The 15,287-nt window shown below is 41.4% G+C and overlaps 1 protein-coding gene across 5 annotated transcripts in view; it reads left to right on the plus strand.

Annotated features, from left to right (window-relative positions):
* The first annotated feature begins 2,063 nt into the window (after nt 1-2,063).
* The window catches only part of tp63 (tumor protein p63), a 50,561-nt gene continuing 37,337 nt past the window's right edge, over nt 2,064-15,287 (plus strand). For 3 of the 5 annotated variants that reach the window (XM_080770907.1, XM_080770910.1, XM_080770911.1), the window contains exon 1: nt 9,445-9,536. In XM_080770907.1, coding sequence (XP_080627033.1) covers nt 9,484-9,536 — 53 coding nt within the window. In that variant the 5' untranslated portion in view covers nt 9,445-9,483. Of the gene's footprint in view, nt 2,239-9,318; nt 9,537-15,287 lie in introns of those variants that run through there. The other 2 variants (XM_080770906.1, XM_080770905.1) reach the window with 2 other exon arrangements.

Genomic DNA, 15,287 nt, shown 5'->3' on the forward strand with positions numbered 1-15,287 from the left:
AACTGAAGTTACCTACCAAACCCACATCATTTGTCATCGCTGCTTCAATGTGTTCCTCCCAAACCCCTCTCTGGCTGACTTCCCTCAGAGGGACGTGGCTTGACATCCTTGGGGATCACTTACCGAGCGGAGCTGACTTACCCCGAGTTGTGTATGAGTGATTGTCAGGATAGTGAGTGTTTGAAATGTTCCTGTGACTTGCGACTCGTCCTAGGGGTTCAGGAGTGGTGGTCGGGGAGAGGGGGGTGGTTGTTCAGGAGTCTGGGAGGATCCTCAGTTGCCTCAGGGCTCAACAAACCTGTCCTGCAACCTTCTCTGCCAGCCGAGTGTGCCGAGCACTGCCGATTTGTTTTTCAGTCCTGTTGTTTTCTGACTTGTTCAACGTCGATTTCTGTTTTGCAAAACAAACAATGGCAGTAGAACCAACACCCTGAGCATTGTTGTAACCAATCACAGATGTTATGAGTATGTATGACCAGCAAAGGCTTATTCAGAATATTTTGGGTCATAGTAAGTTAACCTGTGAACATTCTGTAAACATTGCAGATGTACAAGCTTACATACAGTAACATGCTTGTGAACTTGTAGAATGGCTATTTTGGCAAAGATATCTGCCATACTGTAGACGGGGAAAAAGGAGCAGGCCAAGTACAGACCCATGGTGTCTGAAAAGCTAGCTGTTTGTTTTTTTTGTGTCTAAATTCCAACAATTCTCAATGTTTGGGTGCATGTAGTAGGAAGTGGTTCCAAACATGCATGTCCCAGAGGACTATAAAAAAAATGTTATATGATTGGTATGATACAGTATAATTATTTTCTTTTATGAAAAACAAAGAGGGAAAAAAAAGACAAGAAAACCTTCAATCCCTCCCACCCATACTGCTCAGTGACACCAAATAGCCTACTATAGAATAATATAGTAAGATGATGAAATACTCATCTGAAATGAGGATGGTATACAGTTAACCACATCGGTGGTATCCTGTCCATTAGGTGCTTCTACTCAAATAACGAATAATGACGAGGAGCAGCCAAACCTTATCAAATTGTCTCTTTGTTTTTCAAGAAATACCTTATTCTCTCAAGATGAAGTGTACTAGTCATTTAATTTAGCCAATGTTTAAATGGAGGAGCCTCCTCCTTTTCCCAGTGTGTAAAAAAAAAACATTGTTTTGCTGTAATCAGACCATATGACCAACCCAGAATAATTAGTACAGGATCGGGGGCAATATATAAATATTCAAAATATCAGCGAATGTCTCATATCTTAATCCAATATATTTGTATCCGAGGGCAAAGATGTGAAGAAGATTTGCATCTATTGCATTACATTTGTCACAGTGCGAAGAAATATCTGGGAATATTTTATGTAATTTTAATTTGGAATAATGTATACCGGTAACTCTAAACTGAATAAGGCAATGTCTGGAGTTGATAGAGCAAGCATTAACTTCTTCAAGGCTGTCTTCCCAGAGCTCATCTGAAATTGGAGTCCCCAACTAATTTTGAGGACATGTATGTCTATCATCATGCATTTGAACATTGGTAGAAACGTTTTCTTTTATTTATTGAATACTTTATGAATAATTTGCAAAAGGTACAGTTATACAGTAATACTATAAGATAACACAAAAGCCCTGAGTGTTAGTCATCAATACAATAAAACTATATTGTGTTGTGTTGTGTTGTACGACTACAGTATCTGAGCATGAATGATATAAGTCAAAATATTGTCGATCGTCTGAATCTGTTCCTTCTGTGCCCCTTGAGCAAATAATTGGAATGATGAACCAGGTCTGAAAATCACACTGAAGACAATCAATTTAAATATCTTAATCCGTTTGTTAACATTTATTTCTGTGCTAAACGGCTGATTCTGAGACCAGTTTAGCCGCACAGTGGCATCAAAATCGTTTTCCGAAAGGAAAGCGCATGCATTTCTTCTCTGTCTTTAAAGTCTGTAGGCTATCCCAGTTCTTTAATTGGAGAATCTGAAGATCAAAGCAGGCCGGGTAAGTTAAAGTATAAAGCCAGTTTAACTTTGTTATACTCTGCCGTGCCAGGTGTCAATCAGCCCCAGTCTGCAGAGTGACTCAGACTCCATTACTGAGAGGATGATGTGGAGTCAGAGGTGACGTGGACCACCACAGTTACCGACCTCCACTTATGGAGTTTCCAGAAGATCAGGCTTATGCACATTATTCATCACCAGTGCTCTGAGAGCTCGACATCACCTATGTAAGTATGTTCCACTCGTCACCCATACCCTTTGGCGCTGCTTCATGTCCAATATTGTAGACTGTGCCAGATCCAGGGATCATTGCCGGCCAACATTCTACAACTGCGTAAAAAGAGTCGGGTCGTGCCGCGTTGCCATTTACACACCTACCCAGTGACACCTAAACAGATGCATACGTACAAGTATAAACCCTTCTCAACAGTTGCTGACCTGACTGATTGACAAGTGACGTTATGCTGCAGAAGCCTGGCCTACCTGACACTGCTAATACCCCACCTGTGTCCCCATTCCCCTGTGCTGGATCAGCTTTCATGCTGTCATAGCAATGTTAATTGTCTAAGTCTGGCCAATTAGAACAAGCTAATTAGATTTGAATTGAGCGTCACCCCTATAGAATGTACAAAAGGGTTGATGAAGCGAAGAGATCATTTTTGGACTCTTGAGCATCATGCTTTTGTACTGACTGTGACTCATGATAGGAATTTAATAGTGAAATCAGCACCAATAAAACCAAGACTTTCCCCTGCTGTTAAACCCACCACATTCTTCTTTCTAGTAGAATCAGATCAGCAGGTGTGGCCAACTTTATATAAAGCTTACGTGAACACTCTGTATTAGGTGACCCACTTTATCTGTATACACAATGTGTAGCAAAATGCATTAAAAAAATCTTTCTGATGGATATGATTGATTTGTAGTTATTGATAACTACAGGTATGCAACAGGATGAATTTCTGTATTTGTATTAGTTTTTAAAGGCTGCTATGTATTGTGGTCTTAGATGCACATTTGTCTATTCATCAGAGAGCCCAAAAATGTCTCTGAAATATCTGCTTTCATTCAAGCATCCAAGCATATCAACGGCATGTTTTATTTTTGAAGCGTATCCAGTGACAAAGGACACTTCAGCCCCTCACTTAGATTACATGTAGACGGGTGTTAGCTCATAGATAGAGGATAGTGTGTCTTTGGCCTGCCTCTAGACATCATTATATACTACACATACATGCTTTTTAATAGGTTGAGAGGCCGACCAATCACCCTTGTCACTCGGTTGCCAGGATACCTGCGGTGTGGTTGCTAAACACCAGTCCACAACTTCTACATCATAGACTATATTTCTGAAAGTTCGAAGATGAAAGATTGTATTACCACACAGAAGTGCTGAAGCAGAAGACTGGAGCACCTGCTCTAACCGTGTACCATATCATCACCCCACTCTCTCTCCACCATTTCTTCATCTGATGCTCCGAGCATTCCTGTCGAGAACGTTGATTAGTGCCGGAGCACAATAAGGCTATATCAAATGCATACAAATCTGCATACTATTAATGATTGCTTGTGCAAACGAACACGTATGTTTCTCAACTTGGGGCCATTTTATTAGAAGATGAAGACTGTCATCATTGGCTCTTTGGGTGACTTCTCTCGTCGTCTCGTGTTATCATATTTGTTGCCAGTAATTAGGAGTCAAGAGTCACCTGCTTTGTCACGAGTGCAGGGTGATTAGTGGGTCCATGACAAGATCAATTAATGAACAGATTATTGTGTTGTCTTGAGGGCATCTTCAAAACAGAATGTGCTGGGGGCACGGTGGCACAGTTGGTAGTGCTGTCGCCTCACAGCTAGAAGGTCCTGGGTTCGATTCTCGCTCGGGACGCTGTGGGTGCTGGTGGCGTGTTTCCTCCTCCGCGTCATCAGTGCCCATACCCGAGGCAAGGTTGGTGAAAGGGCCTTTCTGTGTGGAGTTTGCATGTTCTCCCCGTGTCCCCTAGGGTAGGTACCCTCACAAGGTACCCTCAAGGTACCCTCACAAGGTACTCCCCCTGGCCAGCTGGGTCGCCTGATGGAGGGGAAAGGAATAACGTGTTCCTTCCACACGCTAAATCCAACCAGGGAAACTCCCCCGTCCGTTGCAAAGGAGCAACTTGGACACTCGGGCATGAAGGAAGCATGAGTTCAAGTCCGTTGCTCTCCCATATATGGGGACGTTGCTCCCCCATATATGGGGACTAGGTTGGCAGAGGGTGTGTAGAGCCCAGGATCACATTAGATCATTGACACAGGGGTGGATAACGGGTTACAAAATTGTGGCATAAAGAATATATATATTTTTTAAAACAGAATGTGCTCTTTGGGTTTTCAAACCATTTGAGTTTGTTTCCCCACGGTGCATATGGAATTAGATCGTTTAAAGCCAACACTGTGCCATAAGCAATGTCGACTGACATCAAAAGACGCCAAAGATGGGTTTTAGAGTTGGCTTAGCCGTGATTGATGGTTTGTGGTTCGCTGGATGTCTGTGTCTCAGATCTGAGACTGGTTGCTGGAAAGCTTTGATTGTGTTTACCAAAAGTACTCTGCTCCAGTCCACAGGTATAGGGATCTGTGCCCTTGGGAAGAAAAACAGAACAAACCAGTCGTACTCGTTTGAACCAGAACAGATCTTGATCCAAGGTTTTATGTGTTTTGTTTATTCTGCAATCCTATGTCCTTTGGATTAATCACACTTACACACTCAACACAACGGTTTGTTCAAGGAATCACCACCAACAGTGGTCTTGTCTTTTTGAACATTTGCATTAAGTGACTCAGAGAAAGGGGGGAGCAGTTAGAAACACCATAAATGAACAGTTTGCTCTACTTGAAACATTTTAGATTTTTTTCAACGACACTGACACTTTTTCACACTTCCCAACTATGGACTTGTTATTTAAGAAACACTTTTTGGCCTCCCCAGTAAGCTCCTTTCCCCCCCTGTACAACAAATCTCTTTGACAAATATGTCAGATTCACAAACTCAGATCTGCCAGTTACAGATCTGCCATTTTAGCCAAACGTTTGCCCCTGAATAGGGACACTAGGATGCATGTGGTTTAACATTTACTTTTTTATGTTATGCTACTTTTTTACTAATGCCTTAATTTCTTATACCTTTTGAGCCACCTTAAGAAATCCCTTGCCACCGTAATCCAACAAACAGGTTCCCACTGGAGCTTGTCATACAGGATGGTTTATTTCAACTCTGGCCCGTTGCCTTTTTGTTCGCCTCTGGCAACAGGAGCTTTCCCATGGTGACACGTATGATCTAACGTGTAGAAGAGAGTAAGAGACTGTGACAAAAGGCAAAAAGAAAAAAAGTGTTGAATCACAGCGTGGGAAAGCATGCTTAATTGTCTTAGATTGACTGAATATCCCACAAAAATAATCAAGTGGTTTATGGACAGACAGGTTATTCCGGTCACAATGTCAAAGAAGCTCACCCTGGTTTATGACATTTCAAGATGCAAGATTTTACATCTTATATAATGTAGGCTACACCAGAAAAAGGAAAACGGTTTTGGCTTCTCAACATTGTAGCAACAATAACAAAAAAGGAAATTATAATAAATAAAAAACAGGATTAAAAAAATACTACAATTGTACAGTAATCATAGTACACTTTTGACATGCATGCCTGGTCACAATGTTTTTTTTCTGTCCTTGTTCACTTTAAAAATAGCAACAGACCTAAATTCCTGATATTCCAATTCATTTAAAGCTATATTTTTCATATTAGTTACAATTTCTTGTCCTGTGAACTTCAGTCCACATATTAAGTTTCAGCTTTCACTAATAGGCATGTTATAATAAACAATGCCACGTTGCTGGGCAGTTTAGTGCATTCAGTGGAGTGCCCCTGCCCCCTCCATAGGCCATAAATTATCACCTCGCAGACATTGCACCGGACACTGGTAGTTTTGACTCATCTGGATTTCCCCGACATTAGTCACCAACTGGAATACACATGCACACATGTCATTGCCCACGCACCTCATTCTGACTGGCCAGAGTGCAGCGCGTACTTTGACTGACACTGATCATACTTGTCCGTGGATGCGGCCCACAGGCCCTCGCTCATCAGCTGCCTCGCCAACTGCTCCGTGGCATCCCATAAGTAAACTCTAGACATTAATAGGCCCGTTTGAACGGGGGGCCCGTGATCCACCCAGGAAAATGAACGCATAAAGACAAATTAAGGGGATGTGCATCTAGGGTTACACAGGATGTGTCCTGCGACCTCTGTATGCCGTCTACGGCTCAGACTGCTGCCACGACCACAGATTAAAGCCAGCCAGCTTAGCACTGTGGCAGGACACATCTGAGCCTTGTGAGAATAATAAGCACATTAGAGATACGTTCCCCCCTACTGATGGCGGTAACAGAGATGTGACTGACGTAACCCACATGCCATAAACACACACATGCATCTGAAATGAAGTAATGGGGGGTCTGGTGACAGGTTCCCATTGCCCCAGCCTTAGTGCAATTAATGATGTAATGGTTTCATGTGTCCTTGTAAATATCATATTTATGTGGAGGTCAGTTTGTCCTTGCGTTGAGGAGAGGACTTAACTAAAGTTGCACAGTGTTAATTATTCCATTTTACTAGAAAGGACTACTCATGAATCTCATGAGAACATAATCACCTACAGAGTTGACAGGAGTCCCCCAGGGGTCTATACTAGCCCCCCGCCCCCCTCTTTTAAGTTTTTTCCCTCTACACAAAATAATTTCAGCAAATGTTCCCAGAATATGGACGCTAGGTTCATGTGATTAAGTCAACTATAATGCATTCTCGTTTACAGTGGTGCTGTGGTGTACAGTAGTTCCTGAGAGGGAGACAGGCATTCACACACTCAGCGGGGAGTAACCCAGCAGTCAGTCCTGTGCAGTTGATCTCTGAGCAGCTTCCTTGAAGCAGGTGAGAGTTAATTTCTCAAGGGCACATTGACATTAGTTGGTGGAGAGTATTACTCATTCACTTCCACAACTGAGTTCATAATCATCATAAGTAACAAACTTAATTTCACCTCGAGAAACCATTTACAGGGTTTTCTCTGTGTGTTCTGAAGCCTTTTGAGCTGCAATGAAAACAGGCAAAATGCCCTCAACAGTGACAATTGCTGGCAAATTCTTATATCATATATGGGATTTATGGACTCTTACCTCACAGTCCACAGGCAAATCAGAGCACTTGTTTGAACCAGAAAACCCCAGACCACAGAAAACCTAATGTGAAAAGTTCAGGTTTTTTGGGTGCAATTGATCTCAGAAAACAAAACAAAACAAACAAAAAAAAGAATACAGAAAATTACAAAAAACATTGTCACAATCCCTTTGAAGGGAGATCATGTGGAGGTTGCCATAATTGCCTGTGTCCAATAGCATTAACTGTGTGAGACATTCCAACATCATAATTATACGTGAAAGTAACAGTTACATTTAATGAACAAAGTTTCATGCTTTATGAACAAGAATAATCATCAGCTGATGACTTGGGCTTCAAGATGCCATAATAATGTTTCCCCAGACTCTGGTCCAATTAACATGCTGTACGTAATCCCAAATCTGAAATCCAAGATTGTATAGCGGTAATAATTGATGGAGCTCTTTGTAATAAATCTTATGAATATTACGAAAACTTGACAGAAGCTACATTCATTATTTGTGGCATATTGTGTAAGGGTTACTTGCACAATAAGCTTTGGAAGCCTATCTTAAAATTTATCTTAAAAATCTGACAGATACTTCTTGATCACATGACTCCAGAGATAATGTGTTCCAATTTGTGAGCATGGGAAGCGATAGCGGCAATGGAAGAAGGCTGTCAACCATTCGAACCAATCATGAAAAGGTCACCATGAGAAAGGCCTCGCAAAACACCCACTTTTCCACAGGCAGATATTGGACTTGGGTTGTACGTACGTTCTTCCTTGGCTTACTGGTAGTGTGTGCAAACGTTTCATGCCGATCGGCCCAGCACCGTGGTGCCTCAGATTAGTTGTTCACAGACAGACAGATAGTGTAAGAAAAGTGTAAATTGAGAAAAGTGTAAATTGGATAATGTATGCAACTATGCATGCCTTGTGTGATTGTAATTTGTACGTGTGCCTGTATGTGTATGTATTTGTGTTTGTCTGGTGGGTGTTGCATTTCTATTCAGCTGAGCATTGTCTCAGAAAGAGTGAGGATTTGCGCTGCTACAGTATACACTCTGCTGACATCATCACTATGTCCTGTCTCTCATAGGCCCATTGTGAAATTGTGGGTAGCCAAACAGGAGAGAGGCTGCCTGTCTTTATTAGAGGTACAAGATCCAGCTTAGAAACCTGTGTTCCCATGGATACACCACATCTATTTATTATCATTCCCCCCTCTGTGACCCTGCCTTTTATTTTAGCATGCTGATTCATCTGATATTCATTTCTGAAAAACCACCGAACACCTCTAAGTTTACAGTGTCATACTACTTGGGTGAGAGAGAGTGTCTGAATGGAGGTATGTGCTAGGATGTGGTGAGCTTTCTGTGTGTGTGCTTAAATAAGATCAGGTTATGTCGACTAGGCTACTGTAAAGACATTTCAAGTCTGAGACTCCTTTGTCTGTTGTCTTGTTATTGAAGGTTCCTCTTGACTGAGAACTTCAAGGGCGGCCAGCCACAGCCAGTCTCAATGGACAATTCTCCTCCATCTTGACATGACGTCTCTCATGTTCTAAACGTCCTGTTTCCCTTCCTTAATCAATTAAAGTGTTTTCTTTTATATCAGTTAGTGAAAAGGTGAGGGGATTCTCTATGCAACTGCATGACTGTATGAATGTGCAGGTTTTCTGCTGAATCGACAGGTGATCAACCAACGTGGGCACACAGAGGGTATTTATGGCAAACATTCTACCATGCAGGGTGAAGTTCCGGGGGTACATATCTGGCGGTGTGATGCAAGAGAGAGACGTTCTCGCAAGCCTGCAAAACCACTAGGGGATCTGGGTGGAAATTTCAGAACAGGATCGCAGAACAAATGGAGTGAGCCTTTCAAGACTCCGTACTGTATGTTGGAAGGGGTAGGCAGGTCAGATGGGTGAAGGGTGTTGCTTGATATCTATATCCTAGCAACTCAGGGTGAGGGGTATCTTGTACAACTGTGGCAGGGGATTGGTCAGTGAGCTGGCACAAGCCCCTCCTATTTACAGGGCAGCTTAAGAAAGAATACCTATATTCAAAACATCCCTCCAGCTTCTATCCACTCTCTGCACTTCAGCCTCCAGCACTTTAACACAGAACTGTTTGTTTATTTATTATATTTATATAGATTCTGTTTGTATTTATCCATGTGGTTTTTGCACAGTCATTATTGATACCTGTGCCTATGTGACCTGCTGATTAGCTTTGAAGAGTTCGGCAAAGTGAAGTTTGGCCTGTGACCATGAATTCACCACACACAGCTATGCAGTACTGTCCAGAGTTCCCCTTTCACCGGTAAGTACTGTACTGTACTATACTGTACCTACTGCAAGCCTGATTGTGTCTCTGTAGACTTTTTATTACACAGGTAGAAGCAGCTAAATGTTGCAATATATAATAAAATGTAATATTCCGCTGAATTAACACACATAGCATGTGGTACAATTCATAGGTGGATATAGGACAAACTTTGTATTCATTCCATACAAAAACACAAGTCTGCACAATGTTTGTTAAGACTAATGTTTATACTGAGGCTGTCTGGACTGGAGATCCAAAATGACCACTGACCACTTGTGTCTGCCTGGATCCTCAGCTGCCAGCCTGTCCTGATATTTATAAGTGTGGCATACTTATGGCAACAATGCGTGTGTAGAGGACCATCAGGACTGAAGTAGCAGACAGATACATGACACCCTCCTCTCACCAAATCAGACGGCCCCTCATCCTTACAGTATAGGGACTTGTGAATGGCATGGGCCTTAGCAAGTGAATTGGGTTCTTAGCGGAGTACTGGGGGTACTAACTATATGCCTAATCATTTAGAGCAGTGGGTCCCAAACAGTGTGCCATGAGACCAAGTCCAGGTGTGCCTTGGGATTTAATTGATTATTTTTTATTGACAAAAACGCATAAATGAACCTATATTTGTCAAAAGGATAAAATGCCAAAAAGTTTAAAATGTAACAGTACTATTATGCTCGCTCATTAGGCAAGGCCTACACCCTACACATTTAGGCAGACATTTTAAATACATTACGTACATCACTTTTTAAAATAGCCAATCTACAAGTTTACGAGTTGCACCCTGTGCACGCCTATGTTTGCTATGAATACAGGTGTGCCTTGAGCTTTTGACTTGCCCATTTGTGTGCCTTGAGAAAGAAAAACTGAAAACAACTGGTCAACAACTAACGAATGAACGTTACATGCTAATGCAATGTTGTTTGAGCTGTATTTCATCATATAAATTGTACTAAAGCATCCTGCTGAGATGAGTCTATAAGCCTAGTCTCAGACCCACGAGAGCCAGCCTGCATAATGGACAGACACGACATACCAGCTAGAGGTGATCAAACGGAATAGGCTGAAGCTGAAAGCTTATATTAACATTAACAATATTTTAGTTACTCAAATAGTTTCAATAATCAAACGTTCAATAATCAATCCAAACTAATATTTTTTAAATTTAAAATACATAAACCAAAAACAAAAATCAATACCACACTACATAACCATTAATTAGGAATTATTATAATAATGTGTTTCTATCCAAAGACTATGTGGATTGCTGTGACATTCCCGTTTGCATTATACCGTATACCAAGTGATGACAGGTTTACATGGCTGTTTTACTGTATTGCTGCTACCACTGTGCCACAAAATGTGTGGGACCTCCTGGTTATGATTAGCATTTTCATATTTCACAGTTTCACATGACAACTGTCTTCCTGACATGTGCGTGCACCTTGAGTTTTGCACTGTTCACTGTCACTGCTGACGGCTAGTTTAGCACTTTGCAGTCCAAAGTGTTGTTGGCGGTTCTACACCTCATCATAATCATCATGTTGTATACCGGTATTTGTGTTGTTGGGTTAGTTCATATTAGGTTATCTTCTTTGATTGACAGTAATTATTCCTCTGTTGTGTTGTTCTTTACAGTTCCCTGAGTTCATAATTTGCGCCTGGCTTGTTGCTTGATTGAAATTACAATTACTTAGTATCACATCAGGTGCATAAGTGTGAGGGCTTAGTTTATTCATGCGAGGTGGTTAAACTGGGTTATTTCTGTGGTTGAAATGGAGGCAAGAAATATATTATATTTGTGGTTTGTTCTTGTACATTTCTGGACATGTTTAAAATGTTTTGATAGCATCAGTTTTCTTAACATAGATTTACCTTTCTTATACAATATTTACGCAAAGCAAAATTAGCAATCACAATGCCTAATTTTCTCTCCTGTTACCAGCTTGTTTTGTTTACAACGTTCAACCCCCTAAGGTAGTTTGTTTTTTATCTGTCGTTTCGTCCCAGAGAGGAATTGACTTGAAAATGTTTCACTTCCAACACCAAGCGAGGGGACGGAGAGACGAGGAGAAACTTTTGGGGGCTTTCTTTTGTTTAGCAGTCATGTCCCTCTTCCAGCCAGGGCTGACAGATGAGGGGGAGAAGAGCTTAGGCCTTTGAACGGATGATTAATAAGGACACTGGAGAAGCCCCCCGATCGGCTGGGCTGTTTGTTTTGATTGCATTTTCATCGGTCGGTGTGCCCAACCTGCCAAGAGACAATAGCCATCCCTGTTTAGTGGTGACCTCTGGCCTGGTCTCGTCTGGAGGGGCCTGCTCTGTCCTTAAGTGGATGCTGAACAGCCTTCGCCTCGGGCTAACTGAATAACTCTCTGGGTAACCAGACACCCAATAGCAGGCTAACAACAGTCAGAAGTGGGTTCAACTCATTTGACTGAGGTTTGGTAATAAAAAAAAAAGAAAGAAAATAAATTGCTGCCCATGTAGAATTAAGAATGCTGAGACCAGGAATTTTGAGAGTAGAGGTGAATTGGTTTGGCAACATAAGGACATGTGTATAATAATCAATTAGAATCTCAGTCATCTGCTACACAAGAGAGTAGAGAGTAGACTGTCCTCTTTTGGACTCCTGACTAATTCTTTATAAACATAAACAAAAACTACATCAAATACACAGCAGGGACAAACACATTCCAGACAGAGATATTGTACCTCTGGTAGTGCGATGTACTGTATTGGCTCAGGTTCTAGATCCCCCATCAGCATCATGTATTGAATAAAACAATAACAAAAATGTACAGTTGGAATGATGATCATTGGAAAGGATTATACAAAAATATAATTTTGTAATTATTTGTGACATTTATTATTATTTGTTGAATAATGATAGGCCATTAGGCCACTACATTTTACATTTACTCTGATGAATAATTAATTGTATTTCTTAATGGAAACCTTAGCCACTAGGGGTCGGTCTGGCGCTTTATTGCTGCTGTTGTTACTGGCGTCACTTGAGTGACCCAAAGGGGTCAGGGGTCAAAATAAAATAACCAAAATAACGTGACTAACAAACAAATGGTGCGAGCTTGTTTTAAGGCGAACATTCCGGATACCGTGATATAGATGACAGATAAAACTGAATATTGTTGTGATTTTATTTGGCCAACAAAATTACCTAATGTTCGATGTTTGTTGACTGCGTCTGCGTGAGAAGGTGTGACGTGCGTGTGAGCATCTCATTTGCATATTGCTTCAGGAAGCAGGAGGTGAACGTTGCCTATGCCACCAACACGTGCATCCACATATCCATAATATTATTAAGTTAATTCATCTCATTAATACACCAAACTCAACACGTACGCCACGGCTCAGGTGAGGAAAAACATGTGTTGATGTACACAGTGCGGTTGTAAATGTTTGGACTAAAGTCAGGTCATTGATTTGTGATGGATGATGAACTCCAATGGTTTACAAAATAACAGCATAACATTCCACATATTATGCAACGTGGAATAACTTTATTATGGTCGAGACTAAACCGAAAGGGTTCACCAGTTATGTCTTGGCTTTTTTGTTTGTTTGTTTTTACAGATCAAATATGCACCTTCGTGTTTTTGGTAGATTGTCATGTACTTGGGGATACCATGGCTGCAGGCGCAGCCTTGCAGCGGCCATTTATTTTACGTTTTATTAACGTTCGATCACATAATGACTACAGTCTACAGTAGTCTCCACATAACCTGCAATATAATTTATGGTAAATAGTATTCATTCTTAGATAAAATCGATCCTAGGATTTGTTTTGAAAACAAGAAACTTATCCCTGTTGCAATGTTTGAAGTTTAGCCTACACGTACGTGGCCAATTTGCCCAATTAAGTGAAGCGGTTGCATTTCCAAGCAGACACGTTAAACAGAATTGGAGATACGGTAATAACATTTAGTTGTGGTTGTGAACTTGTGTTTCATTTAGGTGTTTTCTGTGTGGCAGGATGAAGTTAACAAATTACTTTGTTGTGTTTACTCTATGCTGTGCGAAGGTTCTTAGCAATTCCTCACCATTAGGAGAGCAAATAGACTCCCAATTGTTTATGAACAAATCTGCATAATCACAATTTGGTGTTCACTCAGTGGCGAAGGGAACATTTGGATGGCATCATTGATGTAATGTCAAGTTGACAAACTGGGTCCCAACAATAGGAATCTCCTGTACATAAAACAGCAGGTCCAAAACGACAGCAAAAGGTAGCTGTGGTGTAGCCGCAATTTACAAGCTCCAGACCCACAGGAACGCACCCAGGGTGCCAGCCCCATTCCGGCGAGCCGCCCCTCTCCGAAATAGTTGAGAAATGACAGAGTTACCGTGTGGGGGTCCCTCTAGTCTACTGTACTGTACTGGCACACCCGAAATCACCATATATACAGTTAATATGTGCGTGTGTGTGTGTGTGTGTGTGTGTGTGTGTGTGTGTGTGTGTGTGTGTGTGTGTGTGTGAACAATGTGGACCCTGTTGTTGTAAACAAGTGTAATGCTTAATTGGGTCGTCCACTCACAGTTGACAGTCTCTGTATTGAGTTTGTGCTTAAAATGTACTGTAATTCTACAAACTGTTAAGAAATATTTCAATCAATCAAAAGTGTTAGGTTGTGCACAGGTGGTGAAATAAACCATGCTGTTTTCGTGCCAGCCACCCACACACATAGCTCTGTAAGGGAGTGGTGCCACTCAAAAATCTAGAGTTGCAAATTGCAGCTAGCTGTGGTGGTGGTTTCCTCCGAGGTGGAAAGCCTGGTGGTGACACGAGGTTAGGGTGATGGAGGGTGAGCAGCATTTTTTAAGCAAGACAGCAGTGTGAGCAGAGCAGTAGAAAAGGCAATCAGGGAGGAGTGTAAACTTCAGTTTAAACAACCAGTCTGAGAATGAAACTAGATAAAGTGCCCCTCAGGGCACAGGTCTGACTCTCCACCAGGCCAGGTCAGGTTGTGGCCTCCTGGTGTCCAATAGGCCAATGTGAAAAGGATGCCATTTGTTCTTACACCATTGATGGCAATTGGATGATTTGAGGCAATTTTCTTTCTCCAAAAATGTGTGTTTGCAAAAATCCACCTGTTGGTGGCGCTATAACAGGCCAATGTGAAAAGGGTGGGATATATTCCGTAGTAGGAATGTCTGTGAAAGATTTCACGTAAATTGCACACTGCGTTCATGATTTGCAAACTTTGAAAGCCAATGTTAGCCAATTAGGATGGAATATGAAATATCAGACAGATCCATCTTGAACACATGACTATAGAGATAGGCCCTTATTTATCAACGCGGTGTACACCCACAATTGGGTGTACACCACGTTGATAAATAAGGGCCATAGTGTGTAACGATTTGCGGGATTTTGGGCAGAATCTGGAGGAGTAATATAAAAAAAATGTTTTTCAAAAGTCAACTGCACTGAGTTCCTTGACAGAACTGGCTCATTCCTTACAGTACAATTGCTTCAAAAGAACAATGTTGCTGTAACTAAGAGATTCGCTGTATATGTTCTTTACATGCATGGCATGGGTTATCACCACTGTATCACTGCTGTAAAAATAAATCACACAACACAAGTGTGTGCCTGGGCTCAAAAAGTAACCACTGAGCTGATACAGCAGAGCAGTGGACTGGACTGTGGTGCTGATCAACTGTGCTTCTCAATAATTTAACATTATGGGGTTTATGTGATGTCATTCAATATAATACTTA

This window comes from Protomyctophum bolini, assembly GCF_963924005.1.
Source record: "Protomyctophum bolini genome assembly, chromosome: 8".
Taxonomy (NCBI): Eukaryota; Metazoa; Chordata; class Actinopteri; order Myctophiformes; family Myctophidae; genus Protomyctophum; species Protomyctophum bolini.